The 15000-nt window shown below is 43.9% G+C and overlaps 4 protein-coding genes across 5 annotated transcripts in view; all 4 read left to right on the plus strand.

The window, feature by feature from the left end:
• LOC138017108 (receptor-type tyrosine-protein phosphatase delta-like) overlaps positions 1–8025 on the plus strand; it is a 37792-nt gene extending 29767 nt beyond the window's left edge. Inside the window, exon 6 of the mRNA XM_068864308.1 lies at positions 7953–8025. Coding sequence (XP_068720409.1) covers positions 7953–8017 — 65 coding nt within the window. The 3' untranslated portion in view covers positions 8018–8025. The remainder of the gene's footprint in view (positions 1–7952) is intronic.
• Positions 5554–6303, plus strand: LOC138016352 (uncharacterized). The gene has a single exon (XM_068863506.1). The coding sequence runs from the start codon at positions 5554–5556 to the stop codon at positions 6097–6099; it is 546 nt and encodes a 181-aa protein (XP_068719607.1). The 3' UTR covers positions 6100–6303.
• Positions 8026–8285: 260 nt separating the features above from the next.
• Positions 8286–10958, plus strand: LOC138017109 (putative inactive tyrosine-protein kinase Wsck). Its single transcript, XM_068864309.1, has 5 exons — positions 8286–8291; positions 8934–9135; positions 9358–9460; positions 10463–10727; positions 10833–10958. Exons 1-5 carry the CDS (start codon positions 8286–8288, stop codon positions 10956–10958), a joined length of 702 nt encoding a protein of 233 aa, XP_068720410.1.
• A 2909-nt stretch (positions 10959–13867) lies between these two features.
• The window catches only part of LOC138015498 (tyrosine kinase receptor Cad96Ca-like), a 35853-nt gene continuing 34720 nt past the window's right edge, over positions 13868–15000 (plus strand). For both annotated transcript variants that reach the window (XM_068862564.1, XM_068862565.1), the window contains exon 1: positions 13868–13977. The gene's annotated coding sequence lies outside the window, so the exon portion shown is untranslated. The remainder of the gene's footprint in view (positions 13978–15000) is intronic.

Consider the following 15000-nt stretch of genomic DNA (forward strand, 5'->3'; position numbering starts at 1 on the left):
TGCCGTCCGTTGCTCAAAAACGTCGCCTCAGTAGCGAATAGGGACCTTAAGATCTACGACGGCGACTTCAACGAAAAGGTCACCTCAAAATATCACTTTACATTATCATAATAGACCATTTTCGAATTCTCACGGCTGGACTGGATCTAGCATGAAATGGATTCTGGATGAATTCTGTCTCGTTCACTTCTTACAATTTGGGCGAAGAGTTGTAAAAATAAATTGGTACGAGCAGTTACAAAGTGAAAATAGAGAATGAAAGATTCTCTGTGGCGTGCTTACGTAGTCGTCAAAACCGTAAAATTGGTAATTTTACGTCGTCCTTATGCGGTGTACCGCAAGAATCCGTCCTATAAACCCATTCTGCACGTGCAGCACGATTATTTATGCGCCGTTGTTGTTGCCGTCTTCGTCGTAAAATCTGAAGCTCCCTACATGTAATAGAGAACTTAAGCAACGACGACGGCGACGGCACCGAGAACATTATCTCAAAATATAAATTCGCGTAATTGTAATCACTTTGTAAACATGTCAACCCTTTTAATATGACAAGGGTGAAGTAGTTCCTCAAAAATGACATTGGTCGGAATGGCGCTTAATTTAGGGGAGAAAATGAAACTTCAGCATCAAGTGCTGACGTTCTCCTTAAAGGTGATGTTACACGAGCCGATTTTTAACGCCGATTTTTAATCCATGTTACACGAGACAGCTTTTAACGCAACTTTGTTGCGGCAACGGTATGTTACACGAGACGATTTTTAACGCAACATTGCTCGCAACACTTGAACCCAGGCTCCTGCTCGACAAATATGGCGGACAATGAGTGTTACACGCACCAACACCAACAAAATTCGGGCAACAATGTTTCAGGGTTTTGAAGCGCTTTCGAAAACGTGCAACATGTTGCCGCAACAAAATGTTGCGTTAAAAATCGCCCTGTGCACCCTGTTACACGAGGCAACTTTTAACGCAACAATGTTGCGTTAAAAATCGGCTCGAGTAACATCACCTTAAAACCTCAAATTTGACTATTTCACGTTGTTGTTTTGCTGACGACGGCAAAGAAATGGACAAAAGTTAAAAACGCACGTGCAGGGCGTGCAAAGCTATTGTTTGTGCCCACTAAATATGCAAATTTGTAACGTTCTCGTTGCCGTCGCCGTTGTCGTTGCTTAAGTTCCCTACTAGTACCTTCGGACGCCGTCTTAGGCACCATTAGGCACTATTAGGGCTCCTTTTTTTTTTGTTTTTTACAAGAAACTTGCTGGGACGGTTCGTAATTTTCCCTGCCTTTGTGACAAATCGCCAGAAATAAAATTCTCGGTCCGCTGGTTGCAGTTGGCAAAAACAATAGCTTTGCACGCCCTACACGTGCATTTTTCACTTTTGTGCATCTCTTTGCCGTCGTCAGAAAAACAACAACGTGAAACAGCCAAATTTGAGGTTTTATGAAGAACGTCAGCACTTGAGGATAATTTTTCTCTTTCTCCCCTAAATTAAGTGCCGTTCCGACGAGGGTCACATTTGAGGAACTACCACACTCTTGTCATATTAAAAAGGTTGAAATAGTCACGAAGGGATTAAAATGACGCGAATTTATACAACTGTTTCGAGAAAGGTGGTCCAAAAGAAGCATAAAAGCCTACGCGACAATGCCGAAAGGCATTATGGTAAGCTGTCAGTTTGAGACGGCAATGCTATCGAAAACGTCACCTAGAAATACGTGCTCATCTTTTGTTACTGACATTGAGATGTGAGAGAGTTTCAAAATTCATTCAAATGATCCAGGCCATGAATTAGTAACAAAGGGTTAGAATTCACAGAGAAAGCAAGATTCTGACGACTTTAATCTTACTTATTTTAATGTGGCTGAATGTAATTTAGGCGAAGTTAAATTTGAGCCAATGCAGTCAGCGGCAGTCCGCGGGAAGCCATGCGCGTGGGGGTCGTTTTTACAGGGTTTGTTGCAGGGCCATTTGTATTGCGTTCCAGCTACGTTCTCGTTCACCTTTGTCTGCCATAGCTGAGTGCCTTTTTGCTGTAGCTGAGTGCTTTTGCTTTCGGACCGGAATCATGACTTCTCGCCAAACAAATACCAGTCAGGAAGCGGCTTTGTTCGGAATTCCATCGTCGTGGCTGCATCGATCTCCACTCCACCAGGCAATACGTCGTCTTCCGCGAGCCACGTTCTGTAGCCGAGTGTGTCCACTTCACGCGGACTTTCTCCTGGTGCAACTGTGCTTTGTTCTCCGGAACTTGTTGCTGTCATTACCCCCGGAGTTCAGGCCGTGGTTCAGTCTCATTTTGCTGCTTCATCGGCTCATCTGGTGCCGTCTAGTGCTGCTGTTTCAGCTCCTCCAACTTCGCTCACCACTTCTGGGGGCGTTCCCGCTCCCCTGAGCAGCTTGGCTTCTTCGTTTTTGGACTCTGGCGCGGGGTTCCCGCCGAATATCGCAGCTACACAAGGTAGGCCATTTCCTTTAGTAGTTCCTTCTTTCGTTTCGACATTTTCTTCGCCTTTAATGTCAACTGCTTCGTCATCGGCCCTCGCGTCAAGCAGTCTCGCACTTGGGACATCCCAAGGTGTGGTGTGTAGCACAGGCATGGCTGCTACTTGTCTTGCGGATTAGCCGTTTGTCGTGGGCCCAGGCTTTTCGCCAGTTCCAGCGAAGCTGGTGACCCAGATCGTGGCAGGCAAGTACATTGACTTGTCGGAGCTGCTGGCCGCTAATCTCGACCGCACCGAACAGGAGCCGCAGCTTTTGCTCGATGGTCATCTCGTGCTGACAGCACCCCCAAACGTCAACGTCGGAAAATTGAGGACATTGCCGCGTGGGTTTAGGCCTTTACCGTTTTTTCTTTCGTGCTCACATCTTTCTCTCCTCATCGCTGGAAGGACTTTGTACAAGCTCCTGATTTTGCACACTCATCGTCACTTCAACGGTCGCGTTTGGTTTTCTTACGATCAGGCTTTCCGCGAGCATGCAGCGGCTTCGAAGCTCACGGATTGGTCGGTGATGGATGCCCAGTTATTCAATTTCCATGCAGCTGGTTCTTCAGCCCGTGGCCGCCCATCAGATTCTTTGGAACCCGTGGGTTCGAGCTCCTCGCAGATCGTTTGCCTGTCTTGAAACAAGGGCCGTTGCACAGCCCCGTACATGTCGTGCCGGTACGCGCATCGTTGTAGCATTTGTGCTGGCGCTCATCGTTCCTTGGATTGTCGCCCGGAGAAACCCTCGAGGTCTGACGGCAAGCGGAGATCAAGCTCTCCATCCTCTGGTTTCAAGTCACGTCGCCAATAATTGCTTGAGGACGCTTTGTTCCCCGCCTAGTTGAGGGAGCTTGTCCTGTAGTTAACTTGTTCTGTAGTAAACCTAGTTGACATTGACTTTTGTTGTTTCTCATACATGTTGATTTGCCGAGTACTTATTTTGTTATTACATTCTTCTAGTCTACTGTGATTGTTATGTTTTACTCTATTAAATATTCCTATTTATTTCTTTTTTTCTTTTTTTTTTCATTCTCCCTCCCCATACCAATTTGCTTATTTTAAGTTCCTCTTCCAGTGCCCCTTGTTTCTCGTCCAGTCTCCATGGTGAGTCCTTTAAAGGCACAGGTATTTGCCCGCGAGCTCGCCAGCCATCCTGACCAGTCTGCTGTGAGGTTTGTTTTGGATGGTCTCCGTAGTGGTTTTAGGCTTGGTTTTGATCATTCTCGGAAGCTTAAGTCTGCCGATCAGCATGCTGAGGTCATTGATCGGTACTTGGCCAATGAAGTGTCTCTTGGAAGGGTACTTGGCCCCTTTCCGTCCCCACCTTTACCCGACCTCAATGTGAGTAGCTTTGGAGTGATCCCAAAGCGGGGGCAACCTGGTAAATGGAGGCTCATTGTCGATTTGTCATCTCCAGCAGGGCTCAGTGTCAATGATGGCATCAACCCTGAGGATTTTTCCCTGCAATACATTACGGTTGACCAGATTATTTTTATGGTCTCCAAGTTTGGCCGTGGGGCTCTGATGGCAAAGTTTGACGTGGAGGCCGCTTATCGCAACATTGCAGTGCACCCCGCGGACCAGTATCTCCTGGGCATGCGGTGGCGGAATCAGTTCTATGTAGACTTAGCCCTTCCCTTTGGTCTCCGCTCTGCCCCCCACATGTTCACTTCAGTGGCAGATATGGTAGAATGGATCCTCATCCATTCCCACAATGTCCCTGATTTGCTGCATTATTTAGACGACTTCATCACTGCCGGCCCTCCCAATTCTGACCAATGCGCTCGTAATTTAAACACGTCAGTTACTGTGTGCAATTCGTTAGGGCTCCCTCTTCACCCCGATAAGTGTCTAGGGCCTTCCTCGGTTCTGGTGGTACTAGGTATCGAACTTGATTCAAATGAACAGGTCGCACGCCTCCCGGCCGACAAGTTTGTGGCATTACAGCAGCTGATTACATCGTGGCTCTCCCGTTGCTGGTGCACTAGGAATCAACTAGAGTCCCTCATCGGTCATCTTCATCATGCTGCCAAGGTGGTCTGGCCTGGCCGCACCATTTACGCCGCATGATCAACTTGCTCCGCTGCTTTCGTCGGGATGATCATCCCATCCGCCTAAATTCTGAGTTCAAGTTGGACCTTCAGTGGTGGCACCAGTTCCTCTCTTCTTGGCATGGTGTTTGTTTTTGGCTTTTTCCCGGCATGTCTGCTACTCCTGACCTCGAGGTGACTTCTGATGCTTCAGGCTCCCTAGGTTTTGGTGCCTTCTTCCAAGGAGCCTGGTTTAATGGGTCTTGGGTTTCATCCCAGGCGTCCCAATCAATTGCTTATAAAGAACTGTTTCCCGTGGTGTTGGCTGCTCGCATCTGGGGTCATCAATGGTCTAGGAGGCATGTGTTGTTTCGATGTGACAACGAAGCTGTCGTTCACATCTTAAATTCCCGTACTTCAAAGATTCCTTGTTTGATGCGTTTGCTGCGCCATTTGCTTGCTTCCGCTGCCCATTTTAACTTCTCCTTTGCCTCTCGTCATGTTCCAGGTGTCTCTAATCGTATTGGTGACGCTTTGTCCCGCTTTCATTGGCAGGAGTTCAGGCGGCTTGCTCTGAAAGCTCAGCTGTTCCCAGTGCCTGTTCCACATCAGCTTTTGGAGGAATTGACTGCTCCGTCTTAGAACAGCAGTGCCATCAGTTCCTGGTCCATGGCTTCCGGTAAATCCTACACGGCTGGTCAAAAGAAGTTCATTAATTTTTGTACTCAGCTGGGCAAACTGCATTCTAGTGGTTCTCCGTGCCCTGTTGACGAGTGGACATTGTGTCTTTTTGCAACTTTTTTGGCCGGGTCTCTTCGGCATTCTTTCATAAAGGTCTATTTGTCTGCCGTGCGCTCTCTACATATTGACGAGGGTTTCCTGGATCCTCTTCTTAACTGCCTTCGTTTACAGCGTGTGGTTAGGGGCATTAAGCGCGCTCAGGGCTCCTCTTCTTACTCACGCTTACCAATCACAGATGAGCTTATGATGGTAATCTTTTAGTCTCTCGACCTCTCAGTTCCGGACCACTGTATGTTCTGGGCTGCGTGTACCCTTGGATACTTTGGTTTCTTGCGATCCACTGAGTTCACGGTTCCTAATCTCGCATCCTTCTCCTCCACCCTTCATTTGTGTGTCCAGGATATAGCCGTGGACTCAGCCACCGATCCTTCATCCTTACGCATTAAGATCAAAGCTTCCAAGACTGACCCGTTCCGCAAGGGTTGTTTTATTCATATCGGGAAGGGTCGTTTCCTTCTGTGTGCTCTTCAAGCCGTTATGCAGTATTTGTCCCTTAGGGGCAGTTCAGGAGGCCCCTTCTTCCTGCTCCAGGATGACCGGCCCTTGTCTCGAGCTCTGCTCACTAGCTGGATCCGTCAAGTTATGGTGGCAGCTGGCATTCCTGGCAACTTTTCAAGCCATAGCTTCCGCATTGGAGCAGCAACGGTCGCAGCTCGCAATGGCGTCCCCGCTCACTTAATTCAGGCGTTGGGACGTTGGACCAGCAATGCCTTCCAGTTGTACATACGCACACCATCCGAGGCCTTGGCGGGTCTCTCCAGTCAGTTGATTTCTTGAACTCCTTCACGTGGATTTGGACCTCGCGGGGCTCTTTGCGTCTCACCTTGAGGCTCTGTTGACACTGTGCTTGGCCTTGAACATTTGTTATGCCCTGCGGATTTTGGCCATGCCCCTCATGCGGATTCTCTTGCTTGCTCGTACCTTACAGTTGAGTGCTCTGCGGATGTTTGCTCTACTCTGCCAGACTGGCCGGTGTGTCGACCCTTTGGTAAGTACCTCTTGCTGGGCGAGGGGAAGGTGCTTGGTCTTCTCTTGGGGTGTCGTAGGTCCCACGTCCACGCTGTTCGCGGGCCCTCCGCCCTTCCAAGCACCTTGTTGGGCGTAGGGTCTGGGTGGTTGCTGCTCTCAGGGTTGCCATGGATACCTGCAAGCTTGGCTGGCTTCACGCAGGGCTCCACCTAAACCAAGGCACCTTCCCCAAGCTCATCGATTGGCGATGAGTTTAAATGTGGCTGAATGTAATTTAGGCGAAGTTAAACTTGAGCCAATGCAGTCAGCGGCAGTCCGCGGGAAGCCATGCGCGGGGGGTTCGCTTTTACAGGGTTTGTTGCAGGGGCATTTGTATTGCGTTCCAGCTACGTTCTCATTCACCTTTGTCTGCCATAGCTGAGTTTGCTCCCACTCCTCCCTCCCCTTAGTGGTAAGTATATGGGTTAGGTAAGTATTTCCACTGATTTATCAGTGTGACGGTGCCAGGTGGTTGCCGCTCTCAGGGTTGCCATGGATACCTGCAAGCTTGGCTGGCTTCACACACGGCTCCACCTAAACCAAGGTACCTTCCCCAAGCTCATCGATCGGCGATGAGTTTAATGTGATGTTTAGCAGAGAAAGTATAAAAAATGTAACAAAAATCGTGGTGCACGTGCAGAACCATCGTTTTTGCTGATGAACCCTTTTGTCTTTGGTAGCTTGATGGCGGGAGAGAGCTTCAACATAAGTCTGTGCGTACTGCCACTTCATTAACGCTATATCCTAAGATCTCTTTGACCCAAACAGCTTGCAATCGTAGGTCTTCACTGTACGGTTGTGGCATCTTCGATTCTGGGCGTTCACTGCATATTGAATACTGTCCCATACCACCTTTCGGCATTGTCGCGAACGCTCTTACGCTTCTTTTAGACAACCTTCCTCAAAACAGCTGTATTTTAGGATGACGTTCTCGTTGCCGTCGCCGTTGTCGTTGCTGAAGCTCCCGGAGCTTAGGTAAGGACGATGATGACGGCTACGAGAACGCCACAAAACAATGGGTTTAATGAGCAAGAACAATAGCTCTGCACGTGCGTTTTGCATTTTGGTACATTTCTTTGCAGTCCTCGTTTTGACAACGACGTGATTTGACCAAATTTGAGGTTGTGTAGAGGACGTGAGAACCTGACGAAACATTTTAAATTTTCTCCCCAAACAACCGCACAATTCATGACAATTTTGGGGTTATAACGAAATTATTATAATAACGGGAAATACTATTTTGAGACAACGTTCTCGTTAGCGGCTTCGTTGTCCTTGCGTAAGCTCTCTAATGACTTCTAAATGCGGACGGAACCTTGGAAAAGTCCATGTCACAACAGGTCACATGTAGGTCATGTTCGCTTGAGATCTTCGAGTATTATCACAATGTTTATCGGGGAACATGAAGTACCAACAAATTCGAATTGGTCCTAATGTATTCGAAGAAACTCTAACATTTATGATTCGATCCAGATCTTTCCCCAGCAAAAGAAGTCATCTTCCCGTAATGTTAGCCTTAGCACTTGGTTACTCTTGCACTCAGACGTGGTTAAAAGGCTTTTACCACTTTTGAAAGGTTTGGGGGTAAAACCTAATACGGCAAGTTAATTTGTTATTCACAGTTCCCGGTAAACCAAGAAAGGTGATAGCAACGCTGGTTGATGGTAACATAAAGGTAGCTTGGTAGGAGCCAATAAATCCAAATGGTATATTTCTTAAATACCTGGTAAGGAGGTCATTGATCCAATTTAGTAGCGGTAACGTTGCACCGATTTTAGTAGTGCAGATGGTATTCACTTGGTACTCACCTCATAGGGGGATTAGTTGTTGTTGAGGGTAAACAAGGTGCTTGCTGGAGAATTCATTTGATATGCCGACATTTTGAATGTGGTAGAGGTAAATAGTTGGAACGCAGAAAGTAATGGAGTGTACAAAAATACGTACCGCTGCTCAAAATGTCTGTAAAATTAAGGGCACGATCTCTTTGACCCTAAATTCCTGTGTTTATTTCCTGGCTTTCGTTTCATCCATTTTTGCTGCACCCCTCCTTCCCCTCCCTAGAATTTTTGTCGAAATTAATCACTCACTGAAAAACGATGTCCCCATTAACCCTTTGACATCCAAACCGGCCTAAACCTGTCAGACTTAGGATTTTACTCTGTCTACCGCCAGACTATTTTACTCGTCAATTGGGAACCTCTGGAAGTCAATGGGTTTATCCTTACGTTGAATTGGTCTCATTCATTTTTGCTTGCTTCCTCCCTCCTCTCCCTGGAATTTTTGTCCAAATTGGTTGCGACCCCCCCAAGAAAGAGAAAGAAAGGTCATGGAGCAACAACAACAACAAAAGATAAGAAAAACTCAGGCGATTCCAATACTTCGAAAAAATGGACTACTTGAAGAATATGACAAAAGAAACAATTCTGTTTGATTCTTGAGCGGCTATTTCTGGCTATACAGGTATTGACGTGATTTGTTCATTTGACTACCTCCGTCTGGTGTGTTTGGCCAAGGTAGTTGCCATAGTTTTTTTCAGCACTTAACAAAAATCAAGTTATTTTAGTTTTGATTCTTTGTTGATTTTTTTCTTGTTTGTGGCCAAGATTTACTGCGTAGGGAAACGGGAGTATGATCGTGCCTTCCATCGCAACTTCAGAGTAATAACTAACGAGGCTGTACGCTTTGATGTGATCAAGAAAGCAGACCTTAGTCCTGGAACAGAGTTTACAGTGTATATTACTGCATTTACTTGGAAAGGAGAAGGCAGCCAAAGTGAACACGTGGTAGTGAATACACCTGCCGTCGGTGAGTTCTTTGTCTGAAATGCAGTAGATAAATTGTGGTGTCCTGTGCTATTAGGCACTTGGAATCAATTTATGATTCTGTCGTTCATTGTATTTCATGCACATTCATCATTTTCAAGAGAAAACTCAAACTTGTAGTGGACCCGTAATTGGCTATTTCAAGCTGACGTTACATCCGCAGGAGTAAATGTGTAGTTGCCTATTGAAGTCTGCTTATTTTCAGCTCCGCCTTCACCAACGGAACCACAGGTTAAAAATGAGGCCACCACATCGCACACCATAACCATTACGATTCAGCCGGCATCCGACATCAATGGAAAAGTGATGTGAGTTAAAACATGGGTAATAATTATTATTAATTCAAGTTGTTGCTTTCTTTTTTGGTTGCCCTGTTGCCTCATATAACTCAAGCTAGTCAACAGAACAAGGCTTTTACTCCACCGATAATGAAGTTAGTCATCCAACAGTAGTAAATAGTGGAGCAAAAATGTCACGCTATAATACGTCTTTCGAGCCATAAATTTTTTAACAGCTGAAAATATCATGATGCACACTCGTGTATACTTCACTCTCACAATAATTTTTGCTTTCCTTCAATTATGAAGGAGTAATATTGATATCTGCGTAAACCTTCATATCATACTCGGCCTTATCCAGCAATTGTTAATTGACATCTTTTAAGAGAGCCCAAATCTTTAAGTAAGGGTAAGGGTAAATGGGCTCGATCAGAAATTTTGCGAAAGTTACGGAACCATCGAAAGGTATCTTAAAGTCACTGACTAAAATTTCTTACAGGGAGGTGTTATTATTTCAAGTGCTTATACTTGTTCTAGATTCTAATTTGACTAATTCCACACACTGAACACTCCTCTCAATATGGTTGAAGTATGTGTAAGCTTCTGTTTCAACCCCAAATCAAAACAGAGATAATCGTGCGTTAGTTTTGTCACTCATTTTCTTGTTTTAATGGGGGTGAATGCCTTTGCGCGTGGGTCTGCGCCTGCGCCAACGTTCGGGTAGTAGGGGTGAGCAGATGTACCTTTTTCCAGTCAGAGTTCAGTGTGTGTATTCATTGTGAGGATATGTTCAAGTTTTAATTTGATTGTGAAATACTGAAACTCGGTGAATTAAGGAAAGAGTTTTCTTGGTTGTCTTGTAGCATTTTCGTCCAACGTTAAGACTAACGTAGTTGCTGCTTTATTTTCTTGGGACGTTTTCTTTGAAGCATCTGCCTGGGACACGAACATGATTTCCTTTTTGTTGTCCAGGAGGGCCAACACAGCATCCTCACTGGCTCTGTAACAAGTCATGTCTCTTTTCTTTTATAGCTTTCATCAAGTCATAGTTGAAATTCCTGAGAAAGTCACCGAACGTCAGACATCTATTTTACCACACAATGTTAACAATTACGAGGAAGCCAGGACAAAGGGAGAAAAATTTTACATGGCTGCAAGTTTATCGCGGGATGCACTGAACACTAGTAGAGTATTTGTTTTAGGCGACGGAGAGACATACGGAGATTACAAAAATGTTCAATTGGAACCACGGACAAGGTACAAGGCGTACATAAGAGGAGTGACTGAGGATAACGGGGTAAGAAAGCCACCGATTTGAGTTGAGGTTAAATCATTTTTAATGCAGGAAGTGTTTCGTTGGTGCCTTATTTTGAATGTTTTTGGTTTTTTTTTGTCTTCACAGCGATTTTTGTATGGATCGCCAACTGAAATAAGCTTACCACCCACTCTTGGTACGTCATGCGAGTTTGTATTTTTTAATCAGTCATGGGACATCCATCCAGTCTGTTGTCTCGTGCCTGGTTTGTAATTTTCTGTCGCTAATATATTAGATTGGTCATTGTTTGCTTGAAATTCCTGTTCCACCCTTCTCTTGCGTTGGCCGGACGTATGATTTGGCTTCCACGAAACACTGGAGAGCCCTCACGGAGGCAAGCAATTACAACGCCCTTTGAATCCAATTTGACACGATATGATTTAGGTCGTCCAGCAGATTTGGTTATGGTGTGTAATGTGGTGGCCTCATAGTTAACCTGTGGTTCCGTTGGTGGAGGCAGAGCTGAAAATAAACAGACATCAATAGGCAACTACACATTTACTCATGCAGATTTGTTTATCAAACACTCCAAAAATGCCAATCCTACGACTGGAAAGAATTATGCGGCAGATTCGAGCTGAGGAAAATAAAATATTTTAAATGAATTGCATTTCTTCTTGATTGCATGCTTTATGAATGTGCAAGAGCAACAGAGATATATTTCCACTCGGAAATTGTTTGGTATTTTTCAGAGGAGAATCATCCATCAGGCCAGAAGAATGACGCTGACGATACCGTTGGTATAATTGCGGGTATTTTGGGAGCCTTGGTGCTAATTGTGATCGCCATCATTGGAATTTTGCTTTATAAAAGGTAATTTGGGGATGGATCACTTTTTTGCAGGCCCGGGCAATAACAAAGACAGGGACACAAGTAATGAAAACGGCACAAAACCAAATGCACCTTTTCTCATGAGCAAAAACCATAGGTTTCAGTGCACGCTCTGCACATTTTAAATTTTAATACATTTCTTTTCAATTTCTTCCCTTCTTTCTTCTAATTAAAATGCCGTCCAGGCCACGGTTCAAATACAAAGAATTTGTGTATTTTGAGATGACGTTGACGCGGTCGTTGTTGTAAGTTTCCTAATTTAACTCATTCTTACGCGAAGCGCAGAATAGAGTCATGTTACAACAGCACTAATAGAGCGGTTTTCAATTGAGTGTCGAAAGTAATTAGCAAATTGCTTTGGTTTATGATTAGTTCACTCAGTGATTGGTTCAAAGTTCTCGCGCCACTTTTTCAACCAATCAGAAGTGAAACCAAAACCAATCGTGGCTCGCGCGTGTACATTTCCTCGCGCTTTGTGTCGGCTACGTGTAATTACTTCGAGTTTTGATTGGTTTACGTCCTTTCTGATTGGCTAAAGTAATTACTTTGGTCTTGGTTTTACGACACTCAATTGAAAATTGCTCTAGACCATTTCAAGCTTAATGCCGCTGCTTTGACAGTGCTTCAGGGGGCACAGCGAATCATTATAAGCAAATGGTTGAGTGGTGACGTCGTGATTTTCTGAACATTCGAGGGAAAGCAATGGTTGTGTCACTCTTAAATGTACCTCGGTAGAACTGTCGTTTTTAAATAGTTTGCTCTTTGATCCACCCTATATCTGGTAGAAAGAAAGAAATGGTTGTCTCACTCTTAAATATATCTCGGTGAAACTATCGTTTTTGAATAGTTTGCTCTTTGATCAACCCTATTTCTGGTAGAAAAGGCATGGTTGGTTCGTCTAGTTGATTAAAAATTTTCTATCAATCAGGGGATTCAAGCAAAAAGGTCGAATGGTCTGTTGTCAACTTCCGTCGGTTACTTTCCCCCGAGTGTGTTACCTCCCTTTCGTTTCATTTTTGGACAGCCTTGTGGCTTGTTTGTCTCTTATCACCTGCTGCACCTTTTGGGGTGCAGGGATGGCGCAGAGGTGAGAGCACTCACCTTCCACTTGTGGCCCGGGTTCGATTCCCAGACTCGGCGTCATATGTGAGTTGAGTTTATTGGTTCTCTACTCTGTACCGAGAAGTTTTTCTCCGGGTACTCCGGTTTTCCTCAAAAACTAACATTTGACTTGATTTGCGTTAATTCAATTTACCGTGTCCCCAATTAGTCGCTACAGCGCAAGAACAACAAAAGTTCCTTTCCTTTCCTTTGCATTTTGAAGTAGCCCTTTACATAAGCTTTAAAGCTACTATGGCCTCCCTTGCCTCTAAATGTGAAAAAAAGGAAAATAATGTTATTTCTTATTTTATGGCAAAAATAATAAACTGAACTGAATTGACTTCAAGGGTTTTTTTTATCCTTGCTCACAGGAATAACAGAGAAAGGAATCTAAACCTTGATGTCGAAAGTCATAAACGGAAGCGGCGTCACTTTGAATTGAAACGACAAAGTGAGTAGCGCCCTTATCCATTTTATTTTATCCATTTTCTTTTATCCATTTTCTTGCTTTCTTGTGTTAAATCATTAGTCTTTCACTGAGGTTTCGATCTCAGAGGGCGCAAAATTTTTGCTACCTTCGCTTTAGAATTTACCTTTTTTTTTCGCAATAGAGATCGTGTGGCGATACTCTGGAGATTTGAAGAGAGTGTGGGAACTTGAATATGTCCGACTCTGAAAGCAAATACCCACTTGAGTATTGTCACTCAATCTGCATTGGGAAAACATTCACATGCGTTTGTATATGTACAGTATGTGCGAATGAGGTCTAAGAACAAGGTCCTGACATACAATAGGCAATTTATAATTGATACCCTTAGTCAGTAATGGTTCTAAACTTAAGTAAATCGTTTGATGGTGGAAAGTAATTGATCAGAATGTCAATTTGCTGACTTGGATAAACAATTTTAAAACCTGGTGGATTGCCAGAAAGCATTACCTTTCAATCTTGTCCTTTTTTTCCCTTTATTGCGTTTCTTTTGTGTTCAAACTTTATTTCCTAGGGGTTGTCGTTGTTGTGGTGATTGTGAACACAGCTATTCCGAAATTGGCCTGTAGTAGTAGTATTAGTAGTAGTATTAGTAGTAGTGGTGGTGGTGGTAGTAGTGGTAGGCCTAAAGAATTCGAGATTTCGTTCGTTGTCATAACGATTACCAGCCCTTCTCTTCAGCACAAAGTCATGTTTACTTGGTCTAATAATGCCAGTCTTCAAAGGACACTGTCTATTCATCCGCACCAACTATATTTCCTTATTTTTTCTTCACATGATCTTTCCGCCCCTATACTGAGCAGCCACAGCGAGGTAAGTCACTAATTATTTTTTGGTCAATCCACTTTTAATACACAATAATGCACTTTAAAAGAAATAGATACCTTTGCTAAGTCATTCTGATCTCATATACTGCTCATTTGTCTAAAGTGAACGTTAACGATAATACTAGAATTTCGACTGACCTCGAAATTCGGTGGTAAAAGATTTTTCCAGCGAGATAAAAATGACTTAATGAATCTTAGACACAAGAAAAAACTAATCTCAAAAACTGGTGCCGACGGGTTAACGACAAGCTTTCCTCATTCCACAAAATTAGATAGATCCTCTACGAGTCCAACCAAGGTCATCCACCGCTCCTTTTATTGCTTGTGTTTTTGTATAAGGACGATTTTACACTCTATTCGATTTTCTTTTTCTGCTTTCTGTCTTGTAAGCAATTTATCTATGAGAATTCATTTATTCATTTATTTTTTTATCATTTTTATGGACAACTTATTTTTTAACCCAATACTCCACATTACAACCCTATTTTACAACATACCGCACTACACTACAACGCACTACACTGCACATTAGCTAATTAGAGAGGTTAAGCACAAGACGTATTTTCTCAACACGGACGTTGACCGTAAGTGATTTCCAAAAAAATGGCGTCACACGTCCCAAACATCAAGTCACAAAATGTCAAAGCTGCGCTGGGTATTTGCTGTCCGTGGTGAAATGAAAAAACGCGGAAAGGTAAGTTCATTTGGTGTGGAATAACTCTATTAATTTATTCATTGATATTTCTTGTGTTCCTGCGTTACGGGACCATCAACTTTATATTTCCTGTCATTTACCAAAGAAATCTGCCTTAGTCAGTTCTTCACGTGACGAAAAGAGCGCTGCGAGCGCCGACACTCAATGTTTTCAAAAGAAAAAAAGGAGTAAGTACTAGTCCTTCCAAAAGATATTTATTTTCCTTGAGAAGTCCCTCTTTGTATGTGCTTGTGTTTTTTCTCTGTGGTCTTGAATTGTGAAACAACTGTCATGTGCGAGAGAGGTTCACACTGA

This window comes from Montipora capricornis, chromosome 9 (genome assembly GCF_036669925.1).
Source record: "Montipora capricornis isolate CH-2021 chromosome 9, ASM3666992v2, whole genome shotgun sequence".
Taxonomy (NCBI): Eukaryota; Metazoa; Cnidaria; class Anthozoa; order Scleractinia; family Acroporidae; genus Montipora; species Montipora capricornis.

Excerpts from the sequence above, each read along its gene's own strand:
- LOC138016352 (XM_068863506.1), top strand. The coding sequence starts at position 5,554 with ATGTTCTGGGCTGCGTGTACCCTTGGATACTTTGGTTTCTTGCGATCC.
- LOC138017109 (XM_068864309.1), top strand. Across the intron at positions 9,136-9,357 it reads AGTGAATACACCTGCCGTCG|CTCCGCCTTCACCAACGGAA; the intron begins GTGAGTTCTTTG and ends GCTTATTTTCAG. Across the intron at positions 10,728-10,832 it reads GAGTGACTGAGGATAACGGG|CGATTTTTGTATGGATCGCC; the intron begins GTAAGAAAGCCA and ends TTGTCTTCACAG.